An 18,534-nucleotide genomic window follows, 5' to 3' on the forward strand; every position below is an offset into this window, starting at 1 on the left:
CCCACAGGGATTTTTTAAGCAAACTGAAATTTGATGCATTGAATGCAATTGTAAACATCTGTGTGAAAATCCTCATCATGACTATCAGACCAGACTTGACAAACTTTGTGTTTTTTAGTGCGATATCCTCAATTACAGGACATTTTATATTTTTAATGTTTTATGTATAGCAAAAAAATACAATATGGACTGTTACAAAATAATGAAGAGGTTGAATGCATTTAATGAATTAGAATTTATTTGAATTTCTTAATATTTGTTACTCTTTATTATTTTACAGTGTACATGCAAATACTATCTTGACATATCAAAAATGACAATTTCTTTGTAGTCCTTATTTGTGCTTAGGGTTTAGTAGCTCTTCGTAGTATGCGACAAGAGGAGCACACCAGGATTGATCCTGGAAAGCTCTAAGTGTGGCATTTTTTTCTTATCCTGTACATTGCACATCCCGGCACTGCTTTAATGTTAGAGGTTGGTTTACTAACTTAGAATTGGTGCGTTTTTTGTAACAAATGATTTTAACGTTATGGAACATAACATTTTTTTTTAATTATTACTCTGTTTTCCTTTTGTCTGTCGCTGAAGAAAGGAGGACGAATGGCATAATAATTAAATGTGTAATATCTTAATGATTCTTGTCATTTTTCAATGAACAGTGCATCTTTTAATGTTTTACCACTTTGAAACAAACATTAGATTTATTTAAACTATAGTGTAACTAAGAATGCAATAACATTAGACACTAAAAATTCTGCCCCGACAAAAATGTGGTAATGAATGACATCATTTAATGTTGTTAATTTTGAATCAGTATTTTAGGGCATAATGTTTTACCATTTTGTAACCAACATGCAAGTTTGATTTAAATAAGAATTTTTCCATTTGTATGCTACAAAAAGTTCCTGAAAGTTTCTCAGAGGTTTTGTTTCTCATCGACTGGGAGTATCATGAACTCTCAACCCACAACACTACTCTAGGCTTTACTTTTAGTCTGGTGCACGCTAGGCTAAGACATGGCACTTAGTTGCCTTGGTTTCCAGGCGCAACTTGCCCTAATCTTCTTTAGTAGAATTGAAACTGGCTCAAATAAGTACAGCAACTCGATCTAAGTGAGGCTTACTCACTAAGTGCACTTCATGGAATACCCCCTAGGAATTATCCTGTTCATTTGGAATTAAGCTGGTATAGTAAACATTCCTAGCCAATTGTAATGCCTCCTTGTACATAATAGCATGATGCTGATAATGCTACATATGAACTAACAAACCACTTCTTTTACAAAGAAAATGGGATGCTCAATAGCTTTCAGGGCATGGAGTTCTGTTGTGTAGCCAGGGTCAGATATTTTTTCCAGCTTTATTTACTCAATGCAACCTATAACATCCAAGTGAAAGATATCACAGCTATAGTTCAGAAATATTATAAAAAATCAAAATCTTATATATCTTTACTGACAACAAGAAGTACTAGGGTGTTGTACCGTGTTAGCCATTATGAATGTAGTGAGAAGTCAAGCAAAATGACACCTTTTATTGGCTAACTAAAAGATTACAATATGCAAGCTTTCGAGGCAAGTCAGGCCCCTTTTTCAGGCAAGATTTTGCTTGACTTCTCATGACAACAAGAAAGAAGTTGAAGAGGCAGTTTTTGTGTCATTGACACTCGATTGGAAATGGGTGCTGTTGTCATTGAACTCTGCTCTGTAATGATCATGTAGGGGTGGGCAATCTTTCCAAAAAATCATATCACAAACATTTTAACCCAAAATCATAATCCACAATCTGAATTGCGACCTATCTTTTCAATGTGGCATTCACTTAAGAGAACATCCGGACTCAAAACTCATTAAGTCCCAAGTTACACTTTATTTTAAATATCAAACAAAGTTGAATTAATTTGAGAGTAGATTACATAAGAAAATAATTCTAGCAATAATAAAATGTAAACAAGGGTAATTTTCACATTCTGACATTTTAACACATGAACATTCTTTAAAAAATTGTAATCAGCATCTAACAGATAACATAAATATAAACAATATAAACAAGTGCACTTTTAAAATTCTGTCAGTTTGAAGTTAGGATCAACAGCGACATAACCATTAAACAGATTTAAAAACAAAATGTATTTAAATGTAAACATTATAATTGCAAGAAGACTGTTTCACAATCATTCTAGGTAATAAGGTTAACATAATAAACTAAAATAGAGTAACAAACTGCTAAAATTAGAGGTAGAAAGGTAGATGATGAGGTATATGCAGGTGAAGAATGTCAAATGTTCAGTACCTTTCATTTTAAATACAGGTATAAACAACTTCACTATGCTATTAAACTAGCTAACTAAACTCCAGGCACTTTAGTTGCATATTTAAAACATGAACAGTTAGGTTGACATTATGTTTGCATTAGATGTAATGATTTTCTGCTTATACAATCACAGGTTTTTAGCAAGGAAGATCAATTGATCCACTGTATGGGGTTTCAGAGCAGCCCTTTGACTTGTGACAATATTGCCACCTGTGCTAAACACTCCTTCTGATGGTGCCCTGGTTGTTGGAATGCAAAGATACTTTTTTGCCAGGCATTCAGACTCAGGTACAGCTCGGATATTCGACTAGACCATAAGCCACTCGTCATTGCAACAAATTCACCGTTCTTTAATTGCTTCGCAACAATCCGTCAGCAGTTGCTATACATATGTGGAATGGCAGTATCAAAAAAATATTTGCAACTTGGAAAATCAAATCGCCCATCTAAAATGTGCATCAGTATCTTAAAACCAACATTGTCTACAGCTTTCAATGGTATCATATCCTTTGCTAGGTAGAATGTGACTGCCTAAGTCACCTCTTTACAGTTTTTTCTGCTTTTATCATATTTTTTGACTTCTCTAATGTGTCAGTAATCAACAGTTTATGCTTCATGACCACAGCTGAGTGGGGTTGTACTGACCAACCTGAAACAAAAGTGTCAACCGTTTTCTGACATGTAACTTTGCTTTTTCAGCATCTGACTATGCATAGCGGAACCACTGTCACACTACTGACGTTGAGTCCTTCTTTGGCACAATCTGCTTATCTGCCATGCATCTTGCGCTGTATGAACTGTTTTCAACTTCTTCACACAAGAAAGCCGTGGTGTGGGACACGTGATATAGTTTAGCCAATCATAATGGGGAAACATTCTATTGGTTTGTGGGCTTGGCACTGATCCATCAGTATCGAGTATTAGAAGAATTTAAAAGATCACGATCCGTACGATTAGCTTGAAAATTAGATTGTGGACGTCGTTAAGATCGATCACAATCTAAAATTGTCAGATCGCGTACCCCTAGATCACTGGTTTACTAAGTATCCCAAATCTAAATATTGCCCTTGGCATAACTCTGAGACCTGGTTAAAAACTAACATTTCAGAATAACACAGAACCAAGAAATGTTTGAATGAGAGCAAAATTAAAATTTTTCAATTGCCAGCTCAGTTTTAGGTTTAAAACTTTAAATGCATATTGTCTAAAGAGCAGAAAACTAATAATTGAGATGACCTTTTAAATGGTTTTGTATTAATGAGTTATGGTAGATGTTCTTACAGTATTTACAAAGTTGGGGCTATAGCAGTCATTGGCACACATCCCATTCTATCTTTACACCAGTTATAAAGATAGTTGTTATATTTATGTCTCCTGATCTTTCATCTGCTTATATGAACACCAGTAAACCCCCGATTCTCTAAAGAATCACAAATCCAAAAATGGCAATCACTTTCTGTTCCCTCCGATTTTTGGAGGGATGAAAAATGATGGAGGGTGGGAGCGTCCTGGGAAAGTTTTCATTTAATTAAATATATTTGTACTAAAATTAACCAATTTATTAAGACTAAAATTGAAATTTTGTTTATATTATTTAAGTCCAAAATGTCTTTGAGTTGCTGCACTTATAAGTAAAAAAATATCGGAGTGCAAAGGTTTAAATGAAGTAAATTGGAAACATAAGATTCATAAAATGGTAAATTCAAAATAGTTAATCACAAATTTCTATATCAACAACATTTTTGGTAAAGATGGTTTCCTGACCTTGAATTAGCTGTCTCTGGTATGAAGTACTTAAAACCTTCACTTTAACGTCACATGAACGCCAGACTCTTGAAAAGGCAACATAAAGTTGTCCATGTCGTTGATAAACAGCGTCATCTAGATCTAACACATAAATTTGGACAAATTTGCGGTCGTGATTTGGCTCAGGGTGCACTGTTCCAATCCGATGCAACACACAAAAGCAGTATGGGCCATTCCCAGGTGGTGGCTTGATATTTACTCTGGTAGATGCAAAAGCAAATTAACTATTGTAGCATCTAATGCACTCCAGAAAGCTTTTACTTTTGGGTACATCGTTAGTCAAAAGCTTTCGTAAATATTCAGGATATTCATCCAAAGGAGGCAGCTTAACTTGTCCCTTTTGAGAACAACGTGTAAACTCGTCAGTTGTATTGCCAGTTTTTTTTTCAAGGAAGTTAAGTGAATGACAATGACTGCAAATGACACTCATTAATCCAAATGAATTTTCATGAACAGTGGACTCATTATAGAATGTGTTCTCAGCTAACTGGCAGAATTGTTCAGCGGCTGTCCGTCGTTCCTCTCTTTCTTTGGCTTTTTCTTTGTTGGAATCCTAAACGTCTTAAACCTTCTAAATGACTTTCTAGCCTTTCTGCAGTTTCCTCTTATATTCTTTGTGATGAACAATTGCGCAAGCCTTCCAAATGCTTCTCCCGCTGTTCTGTTGTCTCGTTTGCACGCCTATCCGATACCTGAGCTCTTTCTTTTTGGAGCCGTGACTCCTTTGCTTCTGCTGTTTCAGAAGCTTGTTGTAGGCAGCTTCTTTCATTGTTTTTATCCATACGGGCTCGTTTTTGTATTTCCAATCGTTGAGCTCTTTCTTTTTGGTGCCGTGACTCCTTTGCTTCTGGTGTTTCAGAAGTGCGTTGTAGGCCCCTTCGTTTATTGTTTTTGTTTTTCTGTGGCTGTATCGTTAGCTAGAAGTCATTTGCTGTTAGGAATCATACTTACTTTTAACACTGAATTACCCTAATGTGATTCAAATATGCCACACTGACAGTTGCTACACTGACTGCTGGCACAGTGGATTCGAGCACACTGACTGCTGCCACTGTTTAGTGTAGTAGCTGCTGCCACTATGGAGTGGAGTACTGCTGGCACTGTGGAATGGGGTACTGCTGGCACTGTGGAGTGGAGTACTGCTGGCACTGTTGAGGCACACTGACTGCTGGCATTGGAAGCTTTACCTGAAGTTTATTTTTCAGGTTGTACTGTGTTGTTTGGGTGCCACCTACTGACTCTGGGAAACTGCTGGGTTTGACTCTGGGGCGCTGAGGCGCTGTGCGCGTGCGCTTTCGGTGCGTCTGGCCTCTGGCATCCGTGGATATATACAACCTTCATTTAGTAATATAGATTAGGACTTGGGTCCATACCTAAAGTGCTTACAGTACGGTTTCTCAACCCACTTCTGACTCCTGTTGTAATACAGTTGTACTTCATCTTTCGTATTTCATATTGAAGGAGTCTTTCATAATTTTTGACATGCCTACTTACAGTGGGGGCAACGTCAAACAGCCGCCTGGAGCATAACAGGTCCATGACAGGACCATGCACGATCCGTGCACGGAATGTGATCCCCGCGATGACGCAGTTAACGATGCCCTGCCCCATAAACGCCCCCATGCGCTTTCTAAAAAGATGGTTGCAATGCTGTATAATCCCGCCAGATGGAGCATTGACTGCTTCAGTTAACTGCAGTGTTCAGGAAGCCCTATACCGTATCTTTAATTTACTGTACAGGCAGTTCTTGTATTGTCAACATAGTTTCATAAATAGATGATGTGGTAAAAAAGGGAAAAACGATTAATAAAACAGATTTAAATCACTCAATACACAACCCATGATGCTCATGCTATTTTTAATTAAATAATTAATGAAACTACTTATTGCAATATTTTTCACGACATCCTTCCCAGATAGCACAGGTATGCGCGCGGAGCGTCTGCTAAAGAGCGTATCATCTGGTAAACATCGCGTTCGTTTTGAACAAACGCCCTCTGCCAGACATCTGCCAGATGAAAAAGATGACGTCGCATAGACGTCTCCACGACGTGTGTGTGCTATCTGGGTTAACAATCCTTAAAGACATGGTAACATCTGCAATTTATCTATACTGGTCGTTGTAGGTACGGAATACAAGTACGGGCTATGTACAGTATTTAACATTACGGTGTATTTTATCTATTTACATTCAATGCACTGGTAGATAATATTTTGCTGCAAAGTAAAGCTTAAATGTAACTTCTGCTTGGGTTTGGTTTTGTTATATTTTTGATGTTTTCGCTGATGTTTTTTTCGCTGATAGTCAAAAAATGGCATAACAAATCAATTAATGGCGCATAATATCTGGAACAAATATCTGTCCATACGGATCAGTATTTCTTTAGTCATTTAACCAGCATAACGTTCCCCCATCAAAGATCTGATGGGCCATTAATCACTTATCACAACTGTGAATAGATGCGGCAGCAGAGACAGATTAAATCCCCATAAACATTTACACTTGAAAACAATACTAACAGAACTAAACAGTTCCAGAGGGTTAGCGCCTGTTATCGCAGGACAGGAATCACCTACAGGATACTACTGTATTTTTCACTGCTTATATATTTTTGCCATAGTTTCATTTGGTTTTACGCAATTTCATATATTTGTGTGTGTGTGTGTGTGTGTATGTGTGTGTGCAAGAAAGAGTGAGAGAGAGAGCGCGTGTGCGAGAGAGGGCTTATATTGTGATTTGTCCACGGTTAAAGCCTGGCTTACTACTAATAATAAAAAACATTTCAATGTAACCCATGGGTCTCAATCACAAAATCAGCCAACACTGTAAACAGATGACACAACAAATTATATACTCTGAAACGTTCATTTGAACATTTAAAAATATATACAAAAACATAAATATAAAAACAATCAACTATTATTGTTAAAGTCAGTCCGTGGCTGTTCAGGATCAAGTTTACGGGGCTTCGTTTAACGTTGAAGCACTAACGGTTAAAGTGCCACCGGTGTGTCATAAAGTGATTTCTTCAAAACGTCGAATGTTATTTATTTGGCACGGACATGTCTGCATGCACTTTTTGTGGCATTACACATGTATTTTTTGAGCATGTCCGTGCCAAATAATTAACGCTGTTCGTTTTGAAAAATATTGCATTTCTCTCTATCCTGTGGTTTCTATTACACACCTAAATGAAAGAGACAATATATGTGAAAACATCATCGCACAAATGCAATATTATTTGAAAACAAACAGCGTCCGATCAGCTGTAAAAGTATGGCATTTCTAAATGTTTGTTTTTTTCAGTCTGATTCTCTCAGTCAGACTGTATATTTGTCTCTTATTCAGTGCACGCAAGAACATGCAGGTAGCTAGATGCCGTATGCCACAACATGCTGGCGGTGATCAACGCACATTTAAAAAAAAAGAAAGAGACAAATATATGTGACGTTTTGAAGAATTCATTTTATGACACGATTTACCTTTATTTATTTACTTACTTCCTAAAGCCTAAAGTCACAAGTAGTGTGCAGAGGGCATGCTCAAAACTGTGTGTAATGCCACGAAAAGTGCCTGCTGACACTTTAGTATGCAAGCAATGGTATGAGCATTCTTGCTCCGATGTAGAAGGGAGCTGAGTTTACCTCTGTTACAGCGCGTCTATGTGAAAACAGCAGTATCAGATGCGGGGGTGGGGTGTGTTTGGGCTTGTGAATGCGGCTGAGATAATAAAACTGACTAAAAAAAAAAACAAAGATAACCTTTACAAGAATCATAAACTACACCGGCTGTTACAGATGGAAATCAGATGTATGTTTTTATTCCAAAATAGTAAGAGTAAGAGCAGTTTACTTCTCAAAACGGAAAGGTGCAGGATCGAACTCGCGACCTTTTGAATCCCAGTCGGGGGCTGAGTCAATTGCGCCACAGAGGAAGTCTTAGTAATTATTGTCAAAGTCGCATGTTAAGGCGGCTTTTTGTTTCTGCAGTTATATTTTTGAATAAAAGCACAATTGTTGTGTTAGATTTGTACCTTCTGTGAAAATATTTCTGTTGATATTTGGACTTCAGGCTTCATACATTATATGGTTTATGCCTACATTTTGTCATCTACTACTAGAATATAAAAAACGTTTCTGTTTTAACAGTGTATTTACACAGATTACTGTAGAAACGGAACAGACATGAAATGCGTGTGTTCCAAACAACGATCTATTATTTCCACTCTAAAAATCTGCTTCACTCCCAGAAAATCAATCAAGGCATGAGCTGGGAGAAGTTTGTGCACGTTCGAAGTCAGTGGGGGATGGAATAGCCGGCTACTTGCAGCTTTTCTTTTATCAGCACATTTAGGTTAACAAAAGACGCTGGCGGAGAGGTGAGAACGGTTTTAAGAAGCGATTTAAGTTGGGACGGATTTACGAGTTTTTTCGTAGGCTCTGGTAATTCTAGTGGTAGGCAGCCATCTTAATCTCTGTAGTGCAGTTTGGTAGCGTCAGTTCGGCGGGGGAGGGGGTGGGTTGTTAAAATCACGTGATTGCAACTCAGTGCAGCTAAATTGCTGGCGTGTGTTAACGTGTTCTTGAGAATAAAGCGCCATCTAGTGGTGGAACCAGGTAAATGAACAAATAGGGCATGAATGGGCACGTTTACTGTGAAATCTTGACACGCCTTCTGTCAGTAGAGGGAGGGGGGTATCACGGCGTGCATAGGGCAGCCGTACGCCATTCACACGGCCGCGGCTATTTGACGTGGCTCCATCTGCACATCAGAATTCTGGCTAAACAGACCTATCAAAAATAGTAATATTTGTTAATGAAGTATATTTTTTTTCCTTTACATAAAATTTGTTGAAATGTGTATGTATATAGATAAATCAGGTCACCATATTTGTATAATTACATTTTTTATGCAGTATTGATTTGCATATGTGACACATTATAATGAAAGAAGAAATTGTAATAATAAACCCAATTGGGGAAAGTGTGTTTTATGGGCAGTAAAGATTATGAATTGTTTTGGTTTGTTGTTTTTAAATTGTTCCTTAGTTATAAGTTATTTATTAAATTATTTACTGTAAACAAAAACTGAAGTTGCTGTTTTAGGTTTTTTTTTTTTTTAATGTATTCTAGTCTCCAATCTTAACCTGTCATTACCATAAAGTGGTTTTCGTATCCCAGCAGCAATTTGTTTTTGTTTTTTCTGTTTTGTATTTCTTTTACAAAAATTGTTTTTGTCATAGCTTTTTTCATTTCTTGTGGTACATCATGCTATATATTTTTTTTTTCATGAAATATTGTTCTGATCATTGTGTATTTTTTTTCATCTAGACCAATATTTACAGGGTATACATTTCCAACATCCTTTAGTGCAGATTTCCACATGAAATCGATCTAATTAATCATGCAAGCCTATTTGTATGCATAACCAACCCCCCACCCACCAATGATGCATGACAGATGATGTTAAAACTATGTCAGATGCCACTGATTTTTTTTTTTTTATAGCTGATTTCTGTGTTTTAATTTTTTCCCCTCATGTTGCTGTGCTCATTTCTTCATGTCAAGCACGTGTCAGGGTTGAAAGCATTTGTCCCTAAATTTGTTCTGGTTTATAAGTACTTGGGGGCTGGGCTGAAAACAGGGAAGGAGAATAAGCACCAGCGGGGAGAGGGGGTGGAAGACAGGAAGACGCGGCTGCCTCTGCTTTTTTTTTTTTTTGACAGCCTGTTATGAAGGCGACTGGACTGTTTCTCTGTGCAAAGGGAGAAAAGGGGTTAGCATTGATTGGTTGTCAGAGGGAAGCCATTTCATTTGAGGATTGGACAAGAATCTGCGTCAATTTGCTGCCCGTCTCCAAGACATTGGTGATGCTGCCACCACAAGCTGCCTAGCGTCACGGCTCTATCACCCAGCGGGGTGTGGGCTGACTCTCCCCTTCCAGTTTGCACGACTGTTTTATTTATACACACTGAGAGAGAGAGAAAGAGATTGATTTCTCTCTGTATTTGTTTGTATATATGTGTATGTACTGTATATAGATTATTGTTTAGCTCTGTGATCTGGATGCTGCTGTTTAGGGCCCCTGTTTAGCACTGACTGACAGAATGATTTTTTGCAATCATTTAGGTGAATACAAGAAAGATGAACTCCTGGAAGCAGCAAGGTGAGTCCAATTTCCAATTATTTCAGCCTTCGCTAAATTGAATACAGAAATGCCTTGCAATGTAGGCTATTCAGAATGATAAGCATCTCAATGTAGACGTAGAGTTGTTTCTCCAGTGCTGCCGATCTTGCATGATTCACATCTCTCTTCCAATGTGCCTTTTCATGTATGTTAATTAATTGCACACTGCTGCATTGTATAGGATTGTGAGGCTGATTTTTAACTACAGATAATGCTTAAAGCCATCAGAGAATTTGAGTCAAGCAGTCTGTTCTCTTTTTCCCTCCCTAAATAATGCAGTGCTACAATATCCCCTTGCTGTTTTAATTGCCCTGCTGAGTCCTTATTTATCACATGTTCCCCTCTTGTGCTAGATTGTGTCAGTTACACCCTAGTTAATTAATTTAAAAATTCTGATGTTTAACATTTTTCATTTCCCTTAAAGAATTAAGGACTGTATTTTAAAGAAATAGTTAAATTAATTCAACAGGGTTAAAAATGTTAATTTAAAATGAATTCAACAAAGGTTAAGCTGTTTAATTGTCAAAAAAGACAGCTTATAATTGAACTAATTTTGTCCTATACTGTTGATATCTTTATCTTGGCTGATTTGTATTTGGGCCACATGCTGCTGAAATGCTCGTTTGCTTTTGCAATCTTCTATATAGTTCAAATAGTAGTGTGACTCCAACTTGAAGTGCAAGTTCTAGGAGTTTAATTAAACATTCTCCTTGCGTAGCCACTGTTGTATTGTTCGGTCAACGTATACATTAATATGAAGGACTAGGTCAGTTTCAGATTAGAAGTATAACATTCTTTCATTAGGAGAATATAGTATAGAATAATCCTATGTACGTTTTGGAAATAGTTACATTTACTTTGCTTTTGGGAAGTCTGTTCTGTGTGATGCTTTTCAGAATTAGGGTAGGTAATATATAAGTTTATTTTTGTGTTACTTGAACCTTGTCATTTTTTGTATGAATGTTGTGTTATAAAGAAGAAATAAATTTGGGGAATCATTTTAAATGACAGTACAGTGTGCTTGTAATTAATTCAGCTTTGTTTTTCACATTGATAATCATGCATGTTTCTAAAGTTTTAAGCACTAGCCTTTTTTCAGGTTTCCTCACAGTGTAGTGTTCAGACTATCTAATGTGCACTGCTGATCAGGTCATAAATTAGTTTGATTCGGTTTTATCATGCTGAGCATTTATTTGTTTATTTGCAATGGTTTATTTGTGCATCTGGTTTAACATCTACTGTATATATATTTTTATCCCATTGCAAAATAAATACAAATGTTTTCTTTGAGCAAAATCACCTTAGAAAGTATTATTGGTAAGCTGTCAGCTTTGTACCCAAAAATAAAGTATTTAATAACTGAACTACAGAATGGTATAATTTTAATCAAATAATATAATAAATATTTTCTGTTTGTTCTTTTACTATTTTGGTATTTTAACATACTTTGCTTTCTCTTTAATATATCAGCAATAATAATCTCATTTGATAGGTTTTTCACAGAAAATGTTAATCCATCCATCGTTCAAAAATTTTTCATGCCCTCTTAAGCCAGTTCTGATAACTACCATATGAAAATCCTGCTTTTATATCCTTGAGCAAGGCTGAAATTTAGTTGCCAAGAACTTTTTTTTTTATTAAGGCGAAATGCTTTTTTGTGTTGGTATGATAAATATCATCATTTTGTAAATTATTAACACTGTTTCTATTAGTAAAATAATGACTTCATATAATTCAGGACACCACAGGGCACCACATTTGGCAGGAACCCTCCCAAGATGAGATGCTAGCCAATCAGTGTCCATGCATACACACACTCTTACAGTTGGGTTAATTTAATTAAATTTTTCTTCGATTGTTATAAATCATAGTTAACGGCAAATTATTTATGCTGGAGTTTAAAATGAGCTAAATACCTTCTCTGAAACTTGGTTAAAATGCATTTTACTTTATTACTTGTAACACGGTAGTATGGTATCTGGAGCAATTGTTATAATGAATATGTTTCAGTCCCATGTATATGATCGTCATGTGGCTTATTAGTGTGATGAATGTTTCAAGAAAATGATAGTAATTTCCATTTTAAAGTAGTTAGTAGAAGAATAAGTAGTTTGGAAATTGGGACCCTGGGATAACTTTGGTTTTTAAATAGATTTTACCATATCAAGTACTTCCTTCAAGGTCAGGCAGTATTTAATTTACACCTTGGTGCACTTTTTTTAATAAGCTGTAGGCTTTGGCAATATTCTGACAAATTCACCAAAGGCTGCATAAATCTCAGATTTAACATTCTTGGCCTCTTGTCAATGAGTGATAGTCTCTCTTAGTTCATTGTAATGCAATGTCTGTTGTGTTTGGCTCTCCTTTTTTATTAAATACTTTCTTGCTGCAGGAGTGGAAATGAAGAAAAGCTCATGGCCTTGCTGACTCCACTGAATGTGAATTGTCATGCTAGCGATGGAAGAAAGGTAAGGCTGTTGCATGGCCTTTATAATGTACATGGCATTCTGCCTTTATTTTACATAATTTTGTGGCCCCTAAAAATTAACTTTATGCTTATATTTTAATAACTATTTTTCATCTTTAAAGATCAAGCATTATCAGTTAGAGTGTTAGCCCACATTCTGGCAATGTTGCACATATGTAGCAAAGAATTATATGTTAACAAATCATTTGGCAAAACCAGAATCCAAGTCTCTGATGTAGAGGAAGAGTTCATTAAACTGATTTGGTTTGAAGTATGAACATTGCATCTATGTTTAATTTTTTCACTAATGTAGAAAATACAATACATCTTAGAAAAGTTTTGGACTATTATAGTTTGGATTGATGTATCTGTAGCAATGTGCATGTCACTGAATGGAAGAAAGATGCATTTAAAAATATATTGTAGCTAACTTCTATGAGAAATAAAAATGTGTCTGGTTTTGTGAACAAGCTCAGTTTTGAATAATATATAATGATGAGAACCGATAGATACAGTATGTTCATTTGCTCCATATTTTCTGTCAGTTTGCAATCCTGTGCTGTCAGATGAAGCATAATGGGAGGTTATCTTCGTTAACACCATCTGGCAGAGTTTTTCCCTGTTCCCTGTTTCTTTTGAATTTGCTGTAGATTTTAAAATGATGCCACAGATAATTAAGCAAGAGCATGCATTAGTCTAGTATGAATGAAAAAGAAAAAATGTCAGCATTTACGGTAAATGTATGGTGTTCCAATATATATTGAAACATCTATTCTAAAGATTCAAGGGCATAGCCTGCAGTCTACCTATTCAAACATTGCTTTCTTTTTAACTTATATGCAACAAAAATTTTATGAAACTGGTTAATCAAGTGTGCAATATTATTATTTATACTCCTATATTATTTCATGAAATTGAATTGTTTTGCATTTAGAATTTTACAGTGAAGTTCCAAAATAAAGATCCATATACTGTCTTATGTGTAAAATATTTCCATTTAAAGGATTGTTTCACCCAGATTTTGTGGTGATTTTCTGATTTTGGAAAACATATCTGAGGGTGAACTGAAAGCTATGATTCCTTATCAGTAATTTACTGAATACTAACACAGTTTTTGGTGTCTTTGAGACAATGGTTGTCAATTTACCATACTATAAATATTATGCTTCAGTTTTCATATAATATCTTTATACCCATGTAAAGATGTGTATGTTAATAAAACTTTCTAATCTTAGTGTAAAATATAATTATAATAGGATTATATTATCAGGAATTGTTTCTGTTCAGTGTGGTTAGGGACCCCATTTTTATGTGTCTACAGCATAGATATTCCTTATCTGAAACAGAGAAGCAGTTTCTAGAAGTAAACTACTAAATACAAGATGCATTCATTACCTGAAATCATAGTTTCATAGTATTAAACTAATCAACTTATCTTTAACATTTCCCTCCAGTATCATTTGGAATAGGAGTCTCTTCATTCAGGCTTTGCTTTCACAAAATGAGAGGTCTGCCATTACCCATCTTTAACCATACCTATAAAAGAGTTTTTTATTTTCAAATTTACATTAAGATGGCCAGCCATAGTTAACCATAAACCTATTTTTGAAAGAGAAGTCAAATACCTACTGTGCTGCAAAGGATTTCTGCAAGACATTAGAGAAGTCGAACATAAAATGGCAACATTAACTTGCCACCTGCTTTCCTTTGAATAAAGTTGAAATTATTAAAAAAAAGGAGAAACACTATGTGACTAGGAAATGAAACTATACCCAAAGTGGCAGGAATATACATTGATCTTTTCACTCTTGCAGTTTGCAGTAGAGTCGAATAAATAAATTCTCATCTCATGGACCATTACATCACTTTTGCCTAGATTTAAATGTTTCACACAAGTTAAAATATGGGTCTAGTAATTTAGATCCTGACCCATGTAGCATTACTGTGTTGTGCAGAAATGCCATTTTGGTTATAGAAATTTGTATGTTTTTTAAAAAACCTTAATATAATTACCGTATTTACTCGTGTGCCATGAGCCATCGTGTAAGATGTGCACCCTAATTTTTACAAAGAAAATCGCGAAAATCATTTTTCCCCGTGTACGACGTGCGTAGTGGTTGTATAGGAAGCGTTTAGAGAGAGAGAGCACGAGCGAGCTAGCGAGAGAGAGAGAGAGCACAAGCAAGTGAGCGAGACAGAGAGTGCGAGCGAGAGAGCAAGCCCAAGCAGTTTTTTCGGGAAAATGACAAAAGAAATTAGACACTGCTACTGACACTGATACCAAGGATCTACCATTTCCAAAGAATGTCTTTGCAGGCATGTAGAAGGTTTATGTTTGCTGTTTTAATATTTTGATTGCTTTTAGCTTTTTCATAAATACCCTGTATTTTTTATATAAGTTTAATGAAGTAGTTTTTTTCTTTAATGATTTGTTTACAAGAAAGCAGTTAACAAAAGCATCCGATAATTTCTTCAGTATGTGTATTTTTGAAGAAAAACAAATGAAAGGCTAAAAAATAAAGCAATATGTGTTGGGATAAATGTTACAAGTAGCGGTGATTGCTTTGCAGTGCTACATATAGGAATATAGCTGAATAAAAGTTTGTCTTTGTATATAGTACTGATACAATCAGAACAATCCTTAGGAAAAATCTTAAATCTCTACTAACTTACAAATTCTTTTGCAAGTATTTATGAAGATAATAACTTAAGATGCCAATTGCAGAGTCCTGATATTTAGGTGTGATTGAGATTATTATGATGGAAGAAAGTCGACGTGCTATCGGGTCATATTATGAATGCATTAGATTTGTCAGAAATATAAATTAGTTGTTGTTTGACTGCTCAGTACCAAGCAGCAGTTAAGTAATATTAAAAAGCATTTGCCATTTAGCAAATGGTTACGAATGAATGTTTGATAAACCCAATTATACATAATGATTATTTTAATAATCTCTTTTTTTATTGAATGTATTTGATAAAAGATGCTGAATGCATATTAATAGTAGTGTTAAGGCTATACCACTCCTGAAAATAGATATAAGTAAAACTGGGCCTAAATCCAGCAAAAAATTTCAACACTGTAAATAATTATATAATGTACACACTTTAAACATGGTCTTAAGTTGAAAAATTCAGTTCACAATTGTGTGATATGATGTAGACAAAAATCTTTACGTGTTCCGATTTGAAGGTGAAAATAACATTTTTTTCATGTTCTAAGAATATTGTGAATGGCTGTCAAGATACTTAAAAAAAAATGTGGATGTAATTATTAATACTTTACATTTATGTAGCATTTTTCTTGCTACTCATATGCTTTTCATAGTGAGTGAGGAGCCATTTCAAACACTACTAATGTGTAGCACCCATCTGGATGATGTGACACATTGCTCTAATACACTCATCACAAATTAGCTGTTAGGTGGTGACGTGGTGAGAGATAGTTAGCCAATTAGAGACTGGGGGATTATTAGTGGGACAGAATGACCAGGCAATGGTGAGAAATTCAGCATGGACATCAAGATACATCCTACTGTTTACGAAGGATGACCAGGAATCTTTAATGACTACAGAGGGTCAGAACTTCAGTTTTACATCTTATCTAAAGGATGGCGTTATTTTTACAGCTTGGTGCATCACGGCACAGGGGCATTGGGGTCCACATTCAGACCACAGGGTAAGCGTCAACTTCTGGCCTCACCAGCACCTCTTCTAGAAGCAACCCATGCTTTTCCTAGATGGTCTCAATTCCAAGAACTGGCTAGGCCTGGACAAGCTTAGCTTCAGGTGGATCACCTGTTCTGAAGTGCAAGTGAAGTGTGGTTTGGCTGTCAACTGGACCAATTTATAGTCACCAATCCTTGTAAAAAGCACATCTTCATGACTGGAAGGAAACCACAGTAACTGGCGCAAAACCACCATAAGCACCAACTACATACTGGCAGTGATGGGAATTGTGCCTACTTCCAGTGCTCTATTTGTATATAAGCAAGTAATTTGTTTCATTCTTTTTAAACACACACTGCTCAACAGCACAGCATGCTATATAATAATTACAAATATAAAATGGTAAAAAAATGCAAAACCTATTGTGCTACATCTGCAAAATGTTTTGGGGTAGCATCTGTCATAAAAAAATACCATTTTATACTATGCTGCTACCGGATGGCCATATGTGCTCCCTAACATCAAATGTGCTGGACTGGTTTTCAAATCTGCAGTGCTTTCGATTTACTATTATTATTGTCTTAATCTGGGAATTCACTCCATGATGTTGTTGCTAAACACTCCTCACCTGTCATGAACTGTAGACATTCGAGTAACAAAGAAGCTCCCTCATTTCATTTAGCAATTTAAGGAGACTCACTCCTCATATTACCCAACCCAACCCATAACCAGGTAGCCTGCTACTATGTTTATTGTGCATGTTGTATCAATCAGGGTCTGTTACATTCAGTGTACAAGAGAAATGTCTTACTTGGGTCTGAGTTATAGAGGAGGACAATGATGCACAATGATTTGTGCATTACTATCTATTTTATCTATTTAACTAAAGCAACACTAGAGAAAGTCCAAAAGAGAGTGACTAGATTTGACTAGGAGAAATTTAAAGAGTTAAATCTTCATTTTAAAATAACAGAGATTAAAAGGTGAGATTAGTGAAATGTTTCAAACTATGATTGGAATTAGTTGCCTTAAATTCTTCAAGAAGAACAAGGGACATGATCGAAAACTTGCTAATGGAACATTTCATACAAATGTTAGCAAGTTTTTCTTAATTAAAACAACCACAGACATACACAAAAAATGAGCATGTAATGGGGAGTAGGATTTCAGGAGCTTCAGATCTAAATTTTACTTTGGAGAATCTAGGTGAATCAAATGGATAAGCTTGTCAGGCTGAAAGATCTGTTGTCACAATTGTTCTAATGAATGATCATCACTCTTTCACTCTATATGCTCCCATGCCCTTCATTTTTGATGAAGATGCCTATTCTCATCAGACACCTGCAAATAAAACAGTGACAAATATAAAACCAATATTGTTTTTTTTATAAAATAACACCATTGGTTACTTTGACGACTGGGAGATATATACAGTACTTCTTTCCATCAGCTTCGCTTCCATTCCCTGTAACCCATCACTCTAGGATGACTTCATCTGATCCAGTGTATATATTCACTATGACAGCAAGGCATAAATTATCTGACTTTATTGGTTCATTTTTAGTGTGCCTGTATGGTACTATTGTCAATTTTAATGGACTGATACAATGAATGAATTACCAGTTGAGGATAAAGATATACCATCATAAATAGTCGCTTGAAAGTTCAAATCATCATGGCAGTGGGAGTTCTCCTGGCTACGATACATTACAGAAAAATAAACAATGTACTATGACTTTCACTGTAAAGTAGATGAAGATACTGCAGAGGATGAAAGAGTTTATAAGTGGTCTTTGTCATTTTAAGAAAGAGATAGTGAGAAAACATAATGCTAATCAAAGATGCAGAACTCCAAGCAGCTACATGATTGTTAAGTGTTCTCAAAAACACTTTTAGCTTGGTCCATGTTTCATGCCAAAGCAATACAGAGAAAGAGTTAGACTTGAAAAGAAAGTTGAGTGTGGCTTATATAATTGCTTATAAAGAATTATAATTAAAAAATGATGCAGTGTGTGGCAAAGAATTGAAGAGTTAATAAGAGGACACATACTGAAAAAGGCGAGGAGGAGCAATTCTGTAGCTACAATAAGACA

General features: G+C 35.7%; 1 protein-coding gene across 2 annotated transcripts in view; it reads left to right on the top strand.

Annotated features, from left to right (window-relative positions):
• The window catches only part of tnksa (tankyrase, TRF1-interacting ankyrin-related ADP-ribose polymerase a), a 171,755-nt gene that overhangs the window by 82,394 nt on the left and 70,827 nt on the right, over positions 1-18,534 (top strand). For both annotated transcript variants that reach the window (XM_039750375.1, XM_039750376.1), the window contains exons 4-5: positions 10,248-10,284; positions 12,698-12,773. In XM_039750375.1, the coding sequence (XP_039606309.1) occupies positions 10,248-10,284; positions 12,698-12,773 (113 nt within the window). The remainder of the gene's footprint in view (positions 1-10,247; positions 10,285-12,697; positions 12,774-18,534) is intronic.

This window comes from Polypterus senegalus, chromosome 4 (assembly GCF_016835505.1).
Source record: "Polypterus senegalus isolate Bchr_013 chromosome 4, ASM1683550v1, whole genome shotgun sequence".
Classification (NCBI taxonomy): Eukaryota; Metazoa; Chordata; class Cladistia; order Polypteriformes; family Polypteridae; genus Polypterus; species Polypterus senegalus.